Source organism: Gymnoscopelus microlampas, assembly GCF_963454915.1.
Source record: "Gymnoscopelus microlampas genome assembly, chromosome: 4".
In the NCBI taxonomy this organism is placed as follows: Eukaryota; Metazoa; Chordata; class Actinopteri; order Myctophiformes; family Myctophidae; genus Gymnoscopelus; species Gymnoscopelus microlampas.
Genome location: NC_139941.1, coordinates 19,778,901 through 19,798,318, shown reverse-complemented (window position 1 = coordinate 19,798,318; position 19,418 = coordinate 19,778,901). Strand labels below are relative to the sequence as shown.

Sequence of the window (19,418 nt, the reverse complement as noted above, 5' to 3'; positions counted from 1 at the left end):
CACATTTTGGTCATGGGTGGTATGGCCGACTTGGAAGGTTAAACTAATTAATCCATTAAGACCAGAGGCCGATTCTACAAATGTCTTCTAAATCCTAACAGTTTTCTGAAAAATATGTTTCTATGTCAGTGGTTCTCCAACATTTTCATGTCAAGGACCCCCAAAATGATAAGTATTTGGCCACGGACCGTCATCTCAAAATATTTTGTTCCAGGGACCCCCAGAAGAGAAGATTTGAGTTAAAAAATGATCGCTTTTTTCAGAGATTTGCACAAATGTTCATGATTTAAAAAAAATAGCAGATCTACAAGCGCATAGCGCGGCACGAAGTGACAAGCTATGAGCTTGTAAATTTGCTATTTTTGAATAGCCAAAGTATGAAATAATGGTTCAAGTGGTTAAAATCTAAAGTGACAAGTGCCGATTCTAAAACGCCTTCTAAATCCTGACCTAAGTTTTCTGAAAAACTTCAAATATGTATTCAAAAATAAAATGTATGTTGCTATATACTGTACATGGCAAGGAACCCCAAAAGGGGTTCCCGTCCTGAAAGGTATAGTTACAAATAGGGGTTCCCGCCCAAAATGGGTTAATGGGTTAAATAACCTATTTGGACCCTTATTGAATGTGTAACTCTTGAGAGGGTACAAAATGTGTCCCCTCTCAGAGTTAAATGAACACTGAGGATCCTTACTGTGTACTAATGGATGTCATCTCTTCACAGGTACATCACCTGTGCGGAGTACACTCATTTCTATGGAGGAAAACGAGCAGGTAATAGCTCTCTGTTCCTCTCAACTAGGCTTTAAAAGTGCAGAAAGTGATATTTTTGGTTTAAGTAAGTGTTAAATAGCTCTATAATCGGATATTCATTATTGCTAAAGAGTGTTTTTTCAGTAACAGGAGTCTCGATTCTCTCTCCAGCTGTTTAGTACAGAGAATCTAATGCATTTTCAGGTCGGTATACCAACTTTTATCCAATCAGGAGAGCGAACTCCTACAGGTGTGAAAATTGGATCTGGAACACTATAAAACAATAAATGGTTACTCTCTCCTGATTGGCTGAAATTGGCAACCCACCTGAAAATGTATTTCATGTTTATTTAAAGATCTGGAGAGATGGGGAGACCCCTGTTACTGAACAAACACTATAGTAGTCATGATTACTATCAAATATGGAACTTTAACCTTTAGACAAAAACCTTTTTGTTTCAACCAAAAAATATCACTTGCACTACATTTAACCTTACTCTAATAAAACAATGTTTATGAACATGTGCCAGACATTTATTACTATAAATGTTACTCTTTCACTATTTCAGAGATCCCACGGTCAAATTTCAGACGGCTTCCATTTGACCACTGCAGGTAAACGCATGATGTTAAGTTGAAAGATGCTGCTGAGGCGTGATTTGGGAACAAACCGTAGCTTTGGGCAAACCTCGCCCCTGGGGAGCCGCACGGCCGTTTGTCAACTGTCGCTGTTAATACACGCTAATCTAAACTAATCTAATCCTATAATGAAGCCAGCAGAGAAGCAAAATATTTACCTCTATAACAGACTACCGTATTTTAATAATAAAGCCAATAGAGAAGCAATTATTAACCTATAACAGACTAGCGTATTTTAACAGCAACAGGAAATAGCCAGCCAATGGAGACGGCCGGGGGCACGGTTTCGATTCCAGCGGCTCTGCGGGGGTGGGGTTTTTGGTCAGTGGTTCCCAAATCACGCGCTGCTGAGTGATTGCCATGACAGTGAAAAGCTGTATGCGGGATACAGTAATGCATTGCTACCATCATGCATTTTACAAGAATGCCGCTGATAGAATATTCTTTGGTGAGTTAAAGTAAACTCTTCCCCTTACATATTTCAGCTTGTCGCTGCAGCCATGGGAGTATCCTATGTGTACTGAAGAGGGAGTCGTCTTTGACCTACTGTGAGTAATGTGTTGCTCACTGACAACATTTAATGACTATTATCTCAAATGTCCACTTAGACGGTACCAAAAAAGGTGTTTGATGCATCCATAAATAATTGTCTGTGCTAGCAAGGGAACCCCATCAGAAATGTTTTGATTCAGCATAAGATTGCGATTATTTTTTGTCACAACTCACAATCTGTATCGATAATTCATATCAATTCTGAGTCCACTAAGACAAGATAATCGTTGATTTATCAATATTCCAACTAATCGACTATGAGGGGACAGACCTAAAACCACAGGATAAAAATATCGTGTCCTGACACTGAATTTTTGATTTGGTATTCTTGAACACACATACTCTTGAAGAAAACGCAGCAATGTATTGTGGATTCTATTTAAGTCTACAGCAAATACATTGTATCCTCTGTTTCAGGAGCATTGTTCCATGGATCAAGAGGTATGGCACCAACCCCATCTCTGGAGAGGTATGGAAACATCAAGATACTAGACAACCTGTTAGCAAAGGCGACATTGACCACTTCTTATATTATACCTGCTTTGAACTCTCTTGGTTCTGTATTGGCCATCTTGGTAAAAGGGTGGATTTCACAATTTCAGTCTCTTACTAGTCGCTGCTATTTGTCACTAAAACATCTGATCTCTTATGAACTGCTATGACTTGATTAGTATGTTCTATTTAGAATAATAAACCTGTTAAATTCATACAACCATCCAAAAGGAATTAGTATTTTTCATTTTCTTTGACAAATAAAGAAAGATGTGAAATGCACAAAAGTGGCTGCAAAACAGACAGTTATTAATCAAATGAAAAATAAGTGACTAAAAATATCAACAGTGAACAAGTGAATGTGAACTAATTAAATGGCTTGGAACTCCAGTACTGTTTATTTTATTTTATTTGTGCCCTGAAAGGAAAATAATTGATTTTATATTCCTAAGTAACCCCTTTTAAAACAGTTGCTGTTGCACATGTATTCAACACCTTTTCTTTGGTTGTGTATTTTGCATTTCCCACAGAAGCTTGAAGCAAAGTCCCTAATTAAGCTCAGCGTCGCCAAGAACAGTGATGGTAAGTAAGTGGGCATTTGTGTTTAATTCACTACATTAACCAATTAAAACCAGGAAAGTATAGGTGTCATTTTAGATTTTTGCGTTGGCTATTAGAAAATAGCAGATAATACAAGCTCACTGCGAGCTTGTACATCTGCTATTTCTTTACATTTTTGAAAAATCTTGAAAGTTTGAGAACTACGGATTTAGAAGGCACTTACAGAATCAGCCTCAGGTCTCAGGTTAACAGCATTGTTGTTGAAATATGCTATAAACATAAACTTGCCTTGCCTCATAGATGGCTAGCCTCCTGCAGAGCCACACCATAGAAATATTGGTTAGATATGGATTCTTTGTCCTTAAAATTCTTACGTACTTGATGCTTTTCTTTTTCCAGGAAAATATCATTGCCCAGTTCTGTACACTGTCTTCACAAACAATTCCCATATTGTTTGTAACAAGGTCACTGGCAATGTGTTTTCTAACGAGGTTGGTGAGCTCATGCACTTGCACAACACAAATCTGCACACTCTTTTACATATACAGTTCAAGGTTTTAATTCTGACATTCAAGCACACACACACACACACACACACACACACACACACACACACACACACACACACACAGACAACCTTGGTTTTACTGTACGTCTGCGTTGTCCTCAGGCTGTTGAGCAACTCAATATTAAGACCAAGAGTTTCAAAGATCTGCTGACTGACGAACCATTCACCAGACAGGACATCATAGTGCTACAGGTGGGTTCTCGTGTTGTGTTTGCCTGCAAATTTGAAACTGTATTACTGTAAGAAACATGATCTCAGTAATTGATTTGGAAAATGCTTTAAAATCCGACGGACAACTTAGGTTTTGTCTCTTGGTTTCTCTGCAGGATCCCACAAACCTGGACAAGTTCAATGTCTCCAACTTCTTTCATGTGAAAAACAACCTCAAAGTGTTAGATCCAGGTATGCATGCCCCTGTCTCAACAGCGGTGGATATCATGTACATGGCCGCAATCCCCTCGGTGTGAATTTGATAATGTGAGGATTGCTTTTTTAGGAATGTTGATTAGTCCATGCCCACCTTTTGCCCAAGAGTTTAATAGATGCCTGTGGTAACTATAAGGGATTTATGTTGTCTCCATCCCAGCCTAGCAATAGTCTTTAATTTAATTGAAAGACAGAGGGGAGTGATTTTATTATTATTTTCTTGAATTCTTTCCTGCTTTTTGTCCTCCTGGCATGGTGCAGATGAGGAGAAGGCAAAGCTGGATCCAGCATACCACCTGAAGACCACCAATCTGGAGACAAAGGAGACGCTTGCCGAGCTATACAAGGACTACAAGGGAGACAAGCTCTTGGCCTCGACCATGAAAGAACCGGAGGCCAAGAAGACCGACAAGCTTAACGCTGTAAGACCATTTACATTATCTCATCTCTTTTAGCAGGTACTTAGTTTGGAGCGGAGTGCGATACTTAAACTGGCCACACGAGGGAGCCACACGAGTGACTGTTGTACGCTCTGGCATTAGAAGTGTCCTCAGAACAGTGAAATGAGCAGGGTCCTCTGTTATTTATTTAAAAAGTGGTTGGTTTAAAACAGTCATCCCCACTACACCCCCCCCCCCCCCCCCATCCTCCATCCCCATCATGAGTGCAACTGGGGGACAGACGGTACATATTTCATGTAACTCTTACTGCAAGCACTCCAGTATTGACTATGCTTATTTTGTAATCTGTATACATTTAAATGTAGCGTAAGTGGTATATTTCGGTTAAAATAAGATGTTCCTGTGATAAGCTCTACATTCAGAGTGAAAAGGTTAAAGATCTACATTCAGATATGGAGTGTTAGTTCATTAACAACAGAGATCTCCCCACCTCTTTAATGAACAGAAAATATGGATACAGGAGAGAGTACCCATTCATTAGCTTCAACTTTATAGTGTTCCAGTTTCAATTTTGTCCATTTCTTTGTGCCATCACTTCCAATTTAACTTGTTTATCCTGTATACTGTATGAGTTCTGTCTCTTGATTGGATACAATTGGTGAACTATAGCAATGGATAAGATTGTCAATAGCAATGATTGCTATCACAATATAGAGCTATTTAGCAAATAGTTTAACAAAAGAAAAATCACTTACTGCACCCTTTTTAAACTTTCTGAAACAGGAGAGGTACAGTTAAGAGTCAAGAACCAAATCAAGATAGATCATTAAAATAATAATAATATAAATAAATAGTTAGACTTATCTTTGCACTGGGTCTCTGAATACATGTTTAACATATGTACAGTCTGTCAATAATTGTACTGTAAGTATAAATGTGCAGACTATCAACAGTGAGTATACAGTGTCTGTCAACAGGCCTTCAACAGTGAGAATCTGGAAGCAAATATTATGTAAAGTGTCTTCTCAACAATAAATATTATTAAGCCTCTCAACAGGCATCTGTCAGGGTTCTGTGGTGTACAACACACATCCATATAGTAATATGTGCAAGGGTACCAGAGTCAAAGCTGGAGTCAGTAATCCAAAAGTACAGCTGACGCCAGAGTCAATGCAAGAGTCTACAGACAGTGCCAGATTCAAAGCAGGAGTCAGTAATCCAAAAGAACGGATGATGCCAGTGTCAAAACTGGAGTCAGTAATCCAAAGGTACAGACGGTACCAGAGTCAAAGTAGGAGTCAGCAATCCAAAAGAACAGACAGTGCCAGATCGTCAAAGCAGCAGTCGGTAATCCTAATAGACCAGAACAGACAGTGCATGTCTTAATGGGGGTCAAGCTCGGTTGTGTAGCCTATGTGCTGAGGGGGAATGAGTCTGTGGCTGACTGTGCTCCTCATCCCCGCCAGCTCATATCGTAGAGGGGATGGGAGGGGTTCTTCCGGATAGAGAGGGGTTCTTCCAGTTCAATTCCAAGTACCGAGTTGGCTACCTCACCGGCTTGTTCAGTTTGTTAACATCCCTTGTGTTGATTACATTCTAGTACATTCAGGCCTACTAACAGGAAATGTGTGAGCTTAATTACTGCATAGAGAGAAAAAAAAGTGTCAAAGACAGGATATATATATATGTTTGTGTGTGTGTGTGTGTGTGTGTATATATATATATATGTGTGTGTTTGTTTTTATATATATAAGTCTCATGCACCAGTATTAAACGCTGACTTCACTTATTGGATGACGGTCGATTCAGTTTTTCATTACTCCAGTGCTTTTCCTCTGGTTATCAGCTCTCCTTTGATGTTGCACCAATGTCTCTTCTCATGTAAGGCTTCTCCTTAAATGCTCTTTGCTTTTTGAGACTCCCAGACATCACAGCTGAGGTAACGTGCGCGAGAACAGGGAATATAGGTCAGACGGAGCACACAAGGTGAATTCTCTTTCATCCAGCGTTTAGCACCACAAGTAGAGCAGAAAAATACATCATTTACTCAAGAATGTCTGCGGAGAAGGCTGAAGATTTTTGCAAGCTCATTTATCCCTTCCCCTTGCATCTAGCCAAGATTTATTTCTCTTAACTTGTTTCAGACCGACTGCATTATGAGTAATGTCGTAGGTAATGTATTACCATACATGTTCCTAATCACACTTAACTATTCAGCTGGTCTGTGCTTACTGCAACCACTTGATACAAGGCATGAGACCAATTTCTTAGAGCATCAAGCAAACATATGATTGCAGTAGGGATGCACGATTAAAATGTCATATCGGTATCAGCCTTAAAAATGCAATTCGGTATCGAGCCTATATCAAAATAATACAGTATATTAGTTTTAGCCAATATTTTATTTTATAATATATCTATTTGAATGTGAAGCTGAAAAGGTATTTTGTGATTATGAAGGATTCAGATTCAATCAGTGTTTTCTGGTGTAGCTTTCAAAAGTGTCAACAAAAGTTGGATTTTTTAAAATATTGTTTGAATGTAAATTTCTCTACGTTAGAGTCAAAACTCCTGTTTTGACTTTGACATCTGTTCTTTTGGATTGCTGACTCATGCTTTGACTCTGGAGCTGTCTGTACTTTTGGATTACTGACACCAAATGTGGTTCTGGCATCATCTGTTGACGGGACACCACTACCACTGTATATTAGATCTTTGCTAGATTGGAATCGTGGAACATACTTTATATGCCACGCTCAAATGATTGCCTCACGCTTAAGGTCCCCCGAGTACAGACTGAAATGGGTAAAACAGCCTTTTGTTTTAGTGCCCCAGCCGCTTGGAATGACTTACAGCTCACAGTGAAGATGAGTTCTCCTAACATATGGTCAATTATTATCATAAAACCTTGATTGTAAACCTACCCACAAATGTCTGCAACTCTTTACATTTTTTCTTTTATGATATGGAAGGGAGATTATTAACTCATATAAAACCAGGAAAGCATCTGTGTCATTTTAGATGTTTGCGTTGGCTATTCAAAAATATCAGATATACTGTAAAAGCTCACAGCTGCGATTTTTGAACATTTTTAAAAAATCTTGAAAGTGTGAGAAGTTGAACTACTGATTTTAGAAGGCATTTGTAGAATCGGCCTCAGGTCTTAATGGGTTAATGTGTGAATTAAATTGTATTGAATTTGTACTGTATCTCGACGACACTGTAAATGAGGGCAACCTCATGTCCCTGCGAGAATAAATAAAGGTTTGAATGAATGAATGTGCATCATTAGGAATGGCCAAAATGTGGTGATGAGAATGCACAGTTTTCTTTCTTTTTTTGTCGCATTCCTAAGCCAATGTTTTGATGACCGGCAGTGGTTCCAGTAGGAGACACAAAGATTCTCCTTCGTATCTCCTACCGGAACCGCTACCTACTGGTCCGCTGGTCATCAAATTATTGGCTTAGGAATGCGACAAAGACAAAAAACATCCATGAATTCAAGTCTCCATGGGGTGCCTATTCGATAGGAAAAATATTTGGGGTGAACTATGCCTTAACTCATTCAGTGCCACATGTCACAACTCATTCAGTGCCACAGCAGGGAATGTTGGGCGGGAGGAGTGTGTGTAATGTTAGCCTTTGATTAACATTTTGTTAATATACTGTGTGTGTATGTTATTATGTTATTTATAGGGTATGTTTCTTAATTTCTTGTCTTATTTTTTAATTCCTCACAGGCTCACTACTCCACAGGCAGAGTTTCAGCCTCTTTCACGTCCACCGCCATGTCTCCTGCCACCACACATGTAGCAGGTAGGTTAAATGAAACACAAATCTACCCGGAATGGCCAGAGTAGATGACATCAATTACTGTCTGTCTCACTTGGTACTCTATTTCAAAGGAGTACACACTGTTTGGTGTTAAGGACCATTTGTCACAGGGGCCTCTGATGAGAATTTGTTGATCTTTACAGAGGCCATCGCGGATGACACTGTTCGCTACCAGTACGTGAAAAAGAAGGGTTACGTCCGCCTACACACAAACAAAGGAGACGTCAACCTTGAGTTACATTGTGACAAGGTAATCACAGAAACACACATGCTCACTATCCAGACAAAATTACGTTTCTGCCAAATTTCATTGTTTTGTCCATTCAGGACAAAACTCATTGAGGCCGGATTATGTAACATCCTTAACATAACATATTAAACATTTCCTTTTGAATGGTGACTGAAGTCATTAAACTGGTGGACAAAAGTCCCTTTGGATTTAATTCGTGAGAGATAAACGGTACATTTCTACTGTTTCCACGTTCTTGAACCAAGGTCAACTGATTGTTAAAGGACTGCTGCACTGAACAACACCAGGCCCAGAAATGAGCATTTATAGAAAATACTGTATGATGATTCAACTTATATGTATATACTGTATATTTTAGATAAGATTAATAATCCCTTTTTACATTTTTGATTTTGCTATGGATCATGCATCGGTTCTTTCTTCAAATAAGACACCACATGCAAGAGATAACCTTTATACATATTACATAGAGCTTCACTGGAGCCAGCATTTTGTTTTTTATGCGTTAGTTTCTCTCCGGTACAAAAACAACCCACTTGCTGAAACTAGTGTCAACGACACTCCAGAGTGCCATATTTCATCGCAGTTTCTCCTGGTAGTACAATGGTGTCTCTCTGTGTCGCTCTCTCATTCTTATTCTTTTATCTCAGAAACAATAGTTAGTAAATATTTTGTCTTAACCCATTAAGGCATGAGGTTACGATTCTACAAACGTCTTCTAAATCCTATAGAGTTTTCTGAAAAACATGTTGTTATATCAGTGGTTCTCAAACCTTTTCATGTCAAGGGCCTCCACATATTTATGTATTTGGTCCGCGGACCCCCGAAAGCAAAGATATGAGTTAAAAATGTTTGCTTTAAAAATATATATTCAAAGATTTGCAAAATGTTCACGATTTTTCAAAAACAGCAGATCTACAAGCTCATATCTCATCTACAGCACTCTGTGCCGCACTATGAGCTTGTATATATCCTATTTTTGAATAGCCAAAGTATAAAATAATGGTTTAAGTGGTTACACAAATGCGTTCCCGGTTTTAATGGGTTAAGTAAAGAAGGGAAAGTGGAGCATTTCTTATGTTCTGTTGTTGTTTGACACCGCTAGCCAAAAGCATGTGGTGTCTCGGGGAGTAATCAAGGCTGTTGAACCCAGACACAGCATGTGTTCTGGCAGGGTATCTTTGCCCTGGTAACTAGATGCTATTTGTGCTGTCTTTTCATTGGCTTACCAGCTGTCGAATCAGGATAATGTGGAAAAGTTACAGTGATTAGACGACCCAGTGTCTCCTCCCCACATCCTCCCCAGTGGCTCCACTCGAAGACGCGTAGCTCTATTTGTGGCCTGCTGTTTATGAATTAATGAGTGTTATTTCGCTGTCACATACACTCTCTGTCACACACATCCTGGGTCCGCCTCCCTGTGAATTTCCCATTTAGTCAACTAGCTTACGTCTCATTCGTTCCTGCTCTCATTGGCCCCACACAGCAAAATCCAGTGTTCATTTACTCTATTTGTAACTTGGAGAGTGTACAAATGTTACCGAATTGGACATTTGTACACTCTCCGAGTTAAAGTAACACTCGTTATCTTACTGTGCACTGTCTGTGGAATCTGGAAGGACGAGGATGATACACTCGCAGGTTTGCACCGTTGCATGAGTCACACAGGATATCTCTGAAGATTCTAGTCCGTAACAACAAGAGAAGCATGATAGACAATAGACGTATCCATAAAGGAATACTTTGACTGTCTTCAGCTAATGCACCGTCTTGACTTCAGCCAGGCTTCTCTAAGATTTGCGCTGACAAACTACTTTCCTCACTTAAACCTCACATCAGTGATCCTCAAAGTCCGGACTCAACGACAGTATTTCTGGACTATGGGCAAATTAGATCATTCTAATTTTCATAATATATTATTTGTATGATCTGTGAGCCGTTACCATGGTGCAACACATCAAAATGCTCTGTTGTCTCCACTGCGCGCAGTGCTCCGAATGTAGGACTGCTCCATGCATAATCTGTGCGGGGAACAGCAGCATTAACTTCATTGATTGTTTAAACCTCCCGCAGAGTCACCGACAGTATTGGTATAGTAAACAAACTCCACTAGTGCTTTTGCCGCAGATTATAAATACATTATAAATACTTACAGGTTGTGGATACAATTTACATCTTCTTTACGTCTGCTTTATCATAATTTCATATCGTAATTTCCCCCCTCTTTCATCCCCAAACAAACAATTTATTCCCGGAGATTTGCTTTTATAGGTAAGATTTTGCTTACTTTTCGAATTATGGGCATCACTTCCTGTCGTCAGTCTGTCCAGAATGCGACTGGCGTTTCCCTATCGCTTTGCAGTAGCGAGGGGCCGGGTCAGGAGGACAGTAATCTGTGGTGGGAAATAATGCTCGGCGCTGGCATTGCCTGGGGGGGGGGGATAATTTACGATTCTGAGCAACTTCGCAACGTTCAGCACGGCAACTCGCGCACTTTAGCGTGCTCGGTGGTGCTCTCGTGGCTCAAGTTCACTTGAGACTGCGCCCCTCCGTCGCGGTCCAAAACTATACTTTATCGGCGAAAAAAGTAATCCGCGGTTGTTTGAAAAAGTAATGTCTTTAGCGGGAGTTAAACCCGGGAGGGGCGGGTTGGAAGTCTAGTGATCAACGAGGCAAGCCAGTGAGGCCGGTGCTGAGATTGGGTATTTGGGCTGTATTAGAATATGACAACGCCCACCGTTCCCAACTCTTCTAGTAGGGCCCTACTAGGGCGAGGCTACTGCGAAGCGATGGTAAAACGCTGTTCGCGTCCAGAATGACTGACAACAGGAAGTGATGGCCATAATTCCCTCAATGCCCCATGGGACACTGGAAACTCGCGGATAGCTGTGGCAGATATATAGCCTTATTTTTGGCAGATGGTGGGCAGATGATTTTTTTATATATACATATTCGGGTGGCGTCAGAGTAGTTGTACATCTGGTGAAGAGTGACAATTTCAAACAACTATGACACAAAACCGCTATTTTGAAATGACCTTTGCTCAAAATTTACATAGCTACAAAGAATGTATGACTGAAGTGATGGATACCATGTTTGATGGCAATCAAAAAGAGGAAATGACAGTTGAAATCAAGAAAATCCCCCTCAGACTCCCCAGCAACCAGTACAACTGAAATTTTGGCTTTTAATTTCATTAAACAGCTTTGTGATGGAATAACTAATGCACAGTGCATTTCCTTATCTGTGGATGAGCCCACTGACACCGATGATGCTCAGTTCAAGGTAGTCTTTATTGTTACATCTTGTATAACGAACAGGTACATATTAAGTTGAGTAAATCTTATTTTTTCCCAGACATTGCAGCAGCATAAGTAATAATTGTAATAATAAAAAAAGAGTAATAATAAGGGAATAAAAATAAATCAACATATAACGCCCTATGTACCTCATTGACCAGAGTCCCTCAAGGGCTCTATACTAGGTCTGCTGTTTTCACCCTCTACACATCTCTCTGCCAATCTGACAACATTAGCCAATCTACAAGAAAAGCATTTGTTACTGTAAGGTATTTATTATATATTATAATATATTTATATCAGGTTTAAATTCCTGTTTGAGGGGAGCTGCTCCTTAGAGCCCAACAGTTATTTAAATGGCCTTAACAGGTCCCAGGTGTGTGTCTGTCTAAATGTGTGTAACCAGGGTAGGGAGTTAAAACTAGCCACCAGTCCAGTATAATGTTGATAGGTTTTGCCTGTGGTTGGTACGTTTGACTATTCTGAGCTATTTGTTAGGCAAAGGATCAGAATGGGTAACGTTAACTGGCTCTTTGCTTTTGTCTGGTACAAATGTGGAGTTAGTGTAGCATAATCGTTGCTGTCCGGTAGAAACCAGTTAACTCCATTTTTCTGCTTTTGCATTTTTTTCCCCACAAATCAGTGCTATTGAACACCTTTTACGTCTGTGTGTTGATTAAAAAAATATTGAACCAATGAAAAGTATTAAAGCGCTTCTGACAAAACCAGCTAACTATATTGGATCCTCAAACTTTCTGCTAAACCAGTTAAGTTCACCAACGGGGGTGCAGTTAGCTAACCTGACTCAGCCAGATGAGGGCGGTATTGAGTTTTACAATACACCCTGATCTGGGGTCGCTCAGGGAGTAGAGCTGCCCGGTCGCTGTGTGTACGAGCCAATCAGCGGTTGCTAGGGGCGGGATCATCCAATCACCTGCCAAGTAGCTTGAAAAAATGAAACGTCGTCTTGCATCGATTCTGCTACCAGAGTCTCAGATGGAAGTAGGCTGTGAAACAAAAAAATGTGTGTCTCTTCCATTTGGCGTAGTCAGGTTAGGAGTTAGCTGGTTTTGCTGACTTCAGGCTCCACCCCCTTTTGACCTCCAACCTCATTGAGGTCCATTGAGCTGTTCTTATCAAGGATGAACCTCCTCCTAACTCCCCTTTTTGTTTTGTTTTTGTAATTTCCTGATAAATGAACATTTTGGAGTTAGCTGGTTTCTGCCGGACAGCAGAGATATAGCACATCATATCCTATATATTAAAATTGGCACCATGACTCAGCCATAACCATATAAGGAGTTCCCAATGCAGCTACGTCTAAACGGGTAAACACGCTGTCTGTGTTCATGCGCGTGGGACGGAGTGGACTTATCCACTTGGTTTCAAAGTGAAGGGGTTATCGCTACAAGCACTGTAACCCACTTATTTTCACTGGAATAATAAATTTGCTTATTTCCAATACAGCAGCTCCAAATAAAATCCAGAGAGGGGTAATATAAATCCTGATAGGATATTACATTGGACATAGTTCCTGCAGCGGATATTTTATACCCACAAATTCACCTGCTACCCCATGTTGCCTGGATCAAGGGCCAAAATTGGCAGAAATCTGCAATGTTAACATTAGATTGAGTACCGGCTGTATCCCAGGAATTTTACTACATAGGCAAGTTGCGCAAACTCCAACTGTTATGTTCAATTGACCGTTATCTGTAGATATCAAGTACTCAAGCCTAAAAAAATGTATACTCACACAAAATAAATCCCCTGTAGTCCTGTCCCTCGTACGATGCTGAGGTTTTGTTGCTTCCCAAAGCCCTTGGGCATAGGATAGAAGATATGACAGTGTTGTTTATATCGTAAGCTAAGCTGACATTTCATATCACATATGCACTCCTGAAACCTTAACCAGTAGAACAAGAACAAAAAATAAAAAAAGTTTATTTTTATTGTGGTAATGAGCTTAATCCCGTGGTATGCATCACATCACCGTGGTAATGCGATTATTGTTCCAGCCCTACATGCTGGTAGATCTGAGGATCGGGACTGGGCTGACAGGAGCCCTGCGGAGTTGGAGCTGCGTATGGTGAATATTGCTGCTCTGTGTTGTACGTAGCAGGTGTGTCAGGGGTCTGGGGATTGTACTGAGGGTTGACCTGTGGCAAGGGGCCTTCAGGGTACCCAGGGGTCTGGGGATTGGGGGTCTCTGCGTAAGGCTGAGGGTAGAGTGAAGGTTCGTTGCCGTATTCAAAGTCATACTCATTGTTTCTGGAAGATGTGTTGGGGTTATTGGGGTCCCAGCAGGCCCCACTCTGTCCTGGTGTCCTGCTCCCATCATCATGTAATGGTGTCTGTGAACCATAGTGAGGTGTACGAGTTCCATCGTGCATAGGTGTCTGTGAGCCATACATTGGAGTTCTCGAGCCAGTTCCGTACATGGGAGTCTGGGAGCCATACATGGGGGTGCGGCGACCATCGAGGGAAGTCCTACCACTGTGTCTTTTACCTCCCATGGTGGTTAAACGCTGTCTGTCTACAGAGATGGTCTGACAAGTAGAGTGAAGCTCCACTCTGGCTGTGGACTCTGTGGCATCCTTCACCACACCAATGTACCCTTTGTAAGGTCCCTGGGAGATACGGATGGTCTGTCCAATCAGGTCATTGTCTCTCCTGCCACGGCCCCGCCCAATTATTCCTCCTCCACCACCTCCTCTATGCTGCTGGCCTTCTCCTGGATGATGCATTGGACTACAGATGCGAGGGCTCATGGGAGCAAAGCCTCCTACTGTGAAGTTGGTCACATCTCTGGGCTTAGCTCCTCCGGCCAGTACTAGGTGCCGTGTCTTACAGACGAACATGCCTCCGTTCTCCACAAGCTTCTTACAGTGAAGGAAGGCAAAACCACGGAATAGATGGCGGATCTCACCCTCGCGACCCTCACGGCCGTCGATGACTTTGACAATGTCCTTGACATGGATGTTGTTCTGTTCGGAGTCCAGAGCCACGGCAAAGGGGCTGTCCTTCCGCCTGGTCACTGCCTGGTGGCGCAACGTCAGCACTTTACCATGCATGTTCAGCACCTGGAATGTTTCTCTCTCCAATCGGACGATGACTCCCACGGTGTGAGGGTCCAGTTGGACCAGTTCTCCCCACTCATGCTGCCCACCAGCGTCTACACCAGATGCCGTCTCCGAACACAGCTGCAAGTCTCTTGGCAACACTTTCAACTCATGCATGGTGAGATCAGAGAACAGGATGACAAAGTTCTCCTCCACTCTGACAATGAGGCCAGTGTCTCCTTCATAACGCCCAGCGATCACCTTCACGTGGTCACCCGTTTGGAAATACTTCCTCAACTCGTGGGGAGGGAACTCCAGTGGGTCCTTGAGGTCTTTGTGTTTGGGCATAATGGTGATCTTATTCCCGTCTACGCTGAGGATTTTCCCCTGCAGATTAATCAGCTCTCCCTCACAAACCTCCACATTATCACCAGCCTGGAGGTTGTGTTGATATTGTTTACATGACTCGGTGACCATCTCTAGGTCAATCCCATCAGGCTGGTCCTCAAACTTCTCCAGCTCTGACAGTGTAGGTTTCACTCCGTCTGTGATCACAGCAGACATTGGAAAGCTCTTGAAAAGGAATCCTTTGCGGCTGTAACGATTCCCCTCAAAGATGATAAAGTCATTATCCTGGCTCACTTCACCCAGGTTCTCAACATCAAACAACTTCTGTGCAGGTCTCTTGAACTTCTTCCTTTTGGCAAACCAGTCTTTCAGGGTCATCTTGGCCTTAATCCTGTCACGGTCTATCCGAGGCATGATCTTCAGAGAGATGATGTTCTGGCTTGGCTCCACGTAATCAACCTGTGCAATGTCATCCTTGTACAGACCTCTCTTGAGGCGGACCCAGGACTTGGACTTGAGGTTGGTGGCCTCCTTAACCACCTTGAGGACGTCTGTCATCTCCTTGATGGGGACCATCTCCTGGTTCCAGAAGCCCATGCGCAGGTTTCCCACACCTTCAATGGCCGCCTTGACGTGGGTCTGCTTGTATGACTCCACGTAGATGTAGCCTTTGACATGCTCCGGAACCACGACTGATTTAATCTGGAGCGGTGTGTCAGTAACCTGGTAGGCGATGAACTTCCTCATCAGGGCTATAGCAGTGGCCCTCTCCTTTCCAATTTTACACTTGACTGTCCAAAGGTTAGGATCTTTGACTCCTGGAAGTAGTTTCTGCTGTTGGATGTCATCAGACAGCTCCTCGGATCCTCCTGGGACATGCTCAGATGATTTAGCATATTTCTTCATAATATATTCACCCAGCTCCTCTTCTCTAGAATCTTTCCAGAGGTTCTGAAGTCTCCTTGATCCAGAGAGATCCTCATTCAGAACCGCAGGGTCTTTGTTGGACACTTCTGCCTTTTCCTTTTCCAAAATGTCCTGAGCTCCTTCCTCCCATAGATCTTCATCTTCAAACTCATCATCCACATCAGCCTCGTCCAAGATGAAGCCACCGTGTCTGGGTTTCTTCCGGGGCCTTTCGCTATCGTCTTCCTCCTCCTCTTCATCATACTCATCGTCCTCATCCTCTAGGTCATCCCCTTCTTCTGCTACCTTATCACTGCCCACAGGGCTGGCTGTCTCTTCCTCATTCTCATTATTCTCTTCCACCTCCTCTGCCTCCCCGCCGTTGCTGTGTTCACTCTGGTTGTCGGAGAGGTCATTATCTTCGGTCATCGTGTCTGTCAACAACGGGATGCAACTAAACAATTCTCACACACAAACACACAGCCAAGAGATCACTGTTGTAGTCAGACTGGAACATGGAACTATCTTGGTAAATGCCCTTCTCACTCTTCCGAGGTCTGGTTTAAAAATGCGCTATCTTGACACTTGTGTCATCACTATGATGTCACTATGTTGGAGTTCCATGTCAGCCTCGCCCAAATACGGAGGATGTCCATGACGCCAGATTTGCCTACAAATACTCAGCAATATTTGGTAACCATCAATTAACACACATGTAGGGGAGGTGCAAGGACTAGAGCAGTTGTTTTACCGTACAATAGAAGTCAGTGAGGAGACTATTTTTGGATTATTAATTCCGAATCAACTACACAACGGAGCAATATATCTCGCCAATTTGACTTGTTACACCATGACAAGGTAACTACACAACCCAAACCTCTACCAAAGTGTCCTTGTGCTTTATTAACTTAAATGTCATAATTGAAGTCTGATCAGGCTGAAACTGGTGCCTAAATTTGGCCACATGAAGTCTGAGATCAAAGCTGGCAACAATGACTACTATCAGCAACAGAAGACAAAACATGAGGGTGCTCGATGCCATCACGCTCCAGGGGATGTTGATGATCTTTAAGATAGGGGGAAAACAAAAACAGTAAGCTCACAAAAAAGTCTACGAATGAATGCAGAAATAAAATTCTTTGGACGACTTGAGGAAATTGACTGCAAGGGTGGAAACCTTTTATGGGTTCTTGTAGTGTAGCACATAGAAGGGAAGCCATCTAGAAGAGCATTTTGTGTGTGTGGCGTGTGTCTTTGTGTGTTCCAGACTAATCTAATATTTTAATTTTTTTTCACATAAAATATATTCATTTATTTATTTATTTGTCCTTCCCCCCCATCCCTTCCTCTGTCCCTCTAGGTTCCAAAAGCTGGAGAGAACTTTGTCCGTCTGTGTAAAAAAGGCTACTACGATGGAACCGTCTTCCATCGGTCCATACGCAATTTCATGGTAATGACATCCAGTAAGCTAGTTGCAAATGCTCCTTTTATATCCTCGCTACCATTGCAGTAATGGGAATAATCAGCATTAGCGTTGCCTTCAATGGTATTGCAGGAAATATCATTTCCATCATTCTCTACCACAGTCGGCAGTCAATGTTTCTCTAATTAGCACCACTTTCTAAGCCAAACTTCCACACCAAGATTGGGAAGTGGGAAACCCTGTGATGCTTTGAATGTATTGTTTTGTTTGTTGATGCGTACATACTGTATGTATTAGTGGTGGCTGCTATATTTCTTATGTGAGTTTTGAAATGATTTCCTCACAGAACCATTTTTCGGCAAAGCAGCCTTCAGATTAGCACTGTTTACAGACAGGAGACTGTAAACAGTCCCTAAAGGCAGTTTATCAAGAGGCTGTGAGTGTGAGAAATGAATCTTTACTTCCAAGAACTAGTCGAGGATGTTCCATAACTCTGGAGAGGCCCAGCAGACCACTCACCCTGAGGCTGAACTAGTCAGTGGGTGTGCACCGTTTATCAAAGATAAGGCAGGTGTTTTGTACAGCCAAATCTGGGTAAAGGCAAAGTTCATGCCATAAAGAAAGCACATAGATCAAAGGACGATACCAGCATCAGCACTTGTCATTGTATATTCACAGCATCGGCCTTATAGACAGTTTGTATAGACAGTTTGTATTTTTTGACTTTGCTTAGTTTATATTTGGTCCAAAATAATTAAACATTATTGAACGTATCTGGATAATTGAGTCAGTGTTGGCTAAACATCATTGGATAGATAAGAACTCAAGGACATTTGACAATGTTTTTTGTATAAATCAGACTTTTCTCCAGGGACTCCAGTCACCTAGTTCAATCAATCTGTGTTTTAAAATGCATTAAGTCAAACAAACCACATTATGGTGTGCAGAATTGTCAGCAGTAATGTGTAATAAAGTATTCAATGAGTTGTCAATGGAATAAGTGTGGCAGACCAATGGTCCTTTAACCCAAGAATATTTTTAACTGAGATTTCTGTTTCTAGATACAAGGAGGAGACCCCACTGGTACTGGCACAGGTAAGGTCAGACCTGCACTTACATCGCTTACATAACCCTTGTGCTTTTGCAATATTAATAGCTCCCATTTGGTATTTTTGTGCAGATCGCATTCATAACTTGACGAATCAAGAAAGTTACTAAATATACTCCTTAATGGCACAAGAGCGCAGACATACATAACATGCCTCACAGTGTCAGAATGGACTGATTATCTGATAAAGAAGTAAATGTTGGAACGTTAATGAAGATTTGTAGAGGGACTAGCTGATGAAAAGAAATTTGCGGTTGGCTGGTTCAGTCCTTGCCTTCATCTGTACCGAGCGTCTGTGTCTTGGAGCGTTCAGCAAAATGAAGCAACCATGGCAGATTTATGAGAGTGCAGAATTCCTGGCCACTGGGCAAACATCTTTAAGTCACCTGTGTGTGAAATGGATGCACACACACACACACACACACACACACACACACACACACACACACACACACACACACACAACTTTTCTGGGCCACTGTTTAGTTTAGTGTAACCAGAGAAAGGATTGTATGCATTGTACAAGTGATAATCCCTACGGTAATGGGTTCCTGGACTGTTTTCAAGCTCTTGTGTTCTGATGGCTCATAGGTACACTGCTCTCTTATTGCTATTTTTCCCCTCTCTATTAGTTTTCCTCTTACTCCCTCCCCCTTTTAAAGATCTGTTTAATGAACATTTTACTTTTTACAAAGACAATCATAGAACAGCAAGTTCAACACAAGAATCAACCGATACAAAATAAAAGCCCACAAAACAATGAAAGAAAAAGACAAAAAGTGACAAAACAGAAAGA

The 19,418-nt window shown here is 41.6% G+C and overlaps 2 protein-coding genes across 2 annotated transcripts in view; one reads left to right on the top strand and one right to left on the bottom strand.

The window, feature by feature from the left end:
- The window catches only part of ppil2 (peptidylprolyl isomerase (cyclophilin)-like 2), a 32,790-nt gene that overhangs the window by 1,078 nt on the left and 12,294 nt on the right, over positions 1–19,418 (top strand). The window contains exons 2-14 of the mRNA XM_084054640.1: positions 725–774; positions 1,323–1,368; positions 1,878–1,940; positions 2,362–2,413; positions 2,967–3,018; positions 3,397–3,488; positions 3,668–3,757; positions 3,892–3,967; positions 4,253–4,413; positions 8,133–8,208; positions 8,370–8,476; positions 17,452–17,541; positions 18,576–18,609. Of these exons, the coding sequence (XP_083910766.1) occupies positions 725–774; positions 1,323–1,368; positions 1,878–1,940; positions 2,362–2,413; positions 2,967–3,018; positions 3,397–3,488; positions 3,668–3,757; positions 3,892–3,967; positions 4,253–4,413; positions 8,133–8,208; positions 8,370–8,476; positions 17,452–17,541; positions 18,576–18,609 (989 nt within the window). The remainder of the gene's footprint in view (positions 1–724; positions 775–1,322; positions 1,369–1,877; positions 1,941–2,361; positions 2,414–2,966; positions 3,019–3,396; positions 3,489–3,667; positions 3,758–3,891; positions 3,968–4,252; positions 4,414–8,132; positions 8,209–8,369; positions 8,477–17,451; positions 17,542–18,575; positions 18,610–19,418) is intronic.
- On the bottom strand, positions 13,782–16,520 carry LOC311043192 (transcription elongation factor SPT5-like; the record flags this gene model as incomplete). Its single annotated transcript, XM_084054374.1, has 1 exon — positions 13,782–16,520. The coding sequence occupies one exon, from the start codon at positions 16,518–16,520 to the stop codon at positions 13,782–13,784; it is 2,739 nt and encodes a 912-aa protein (XP_083910500.1).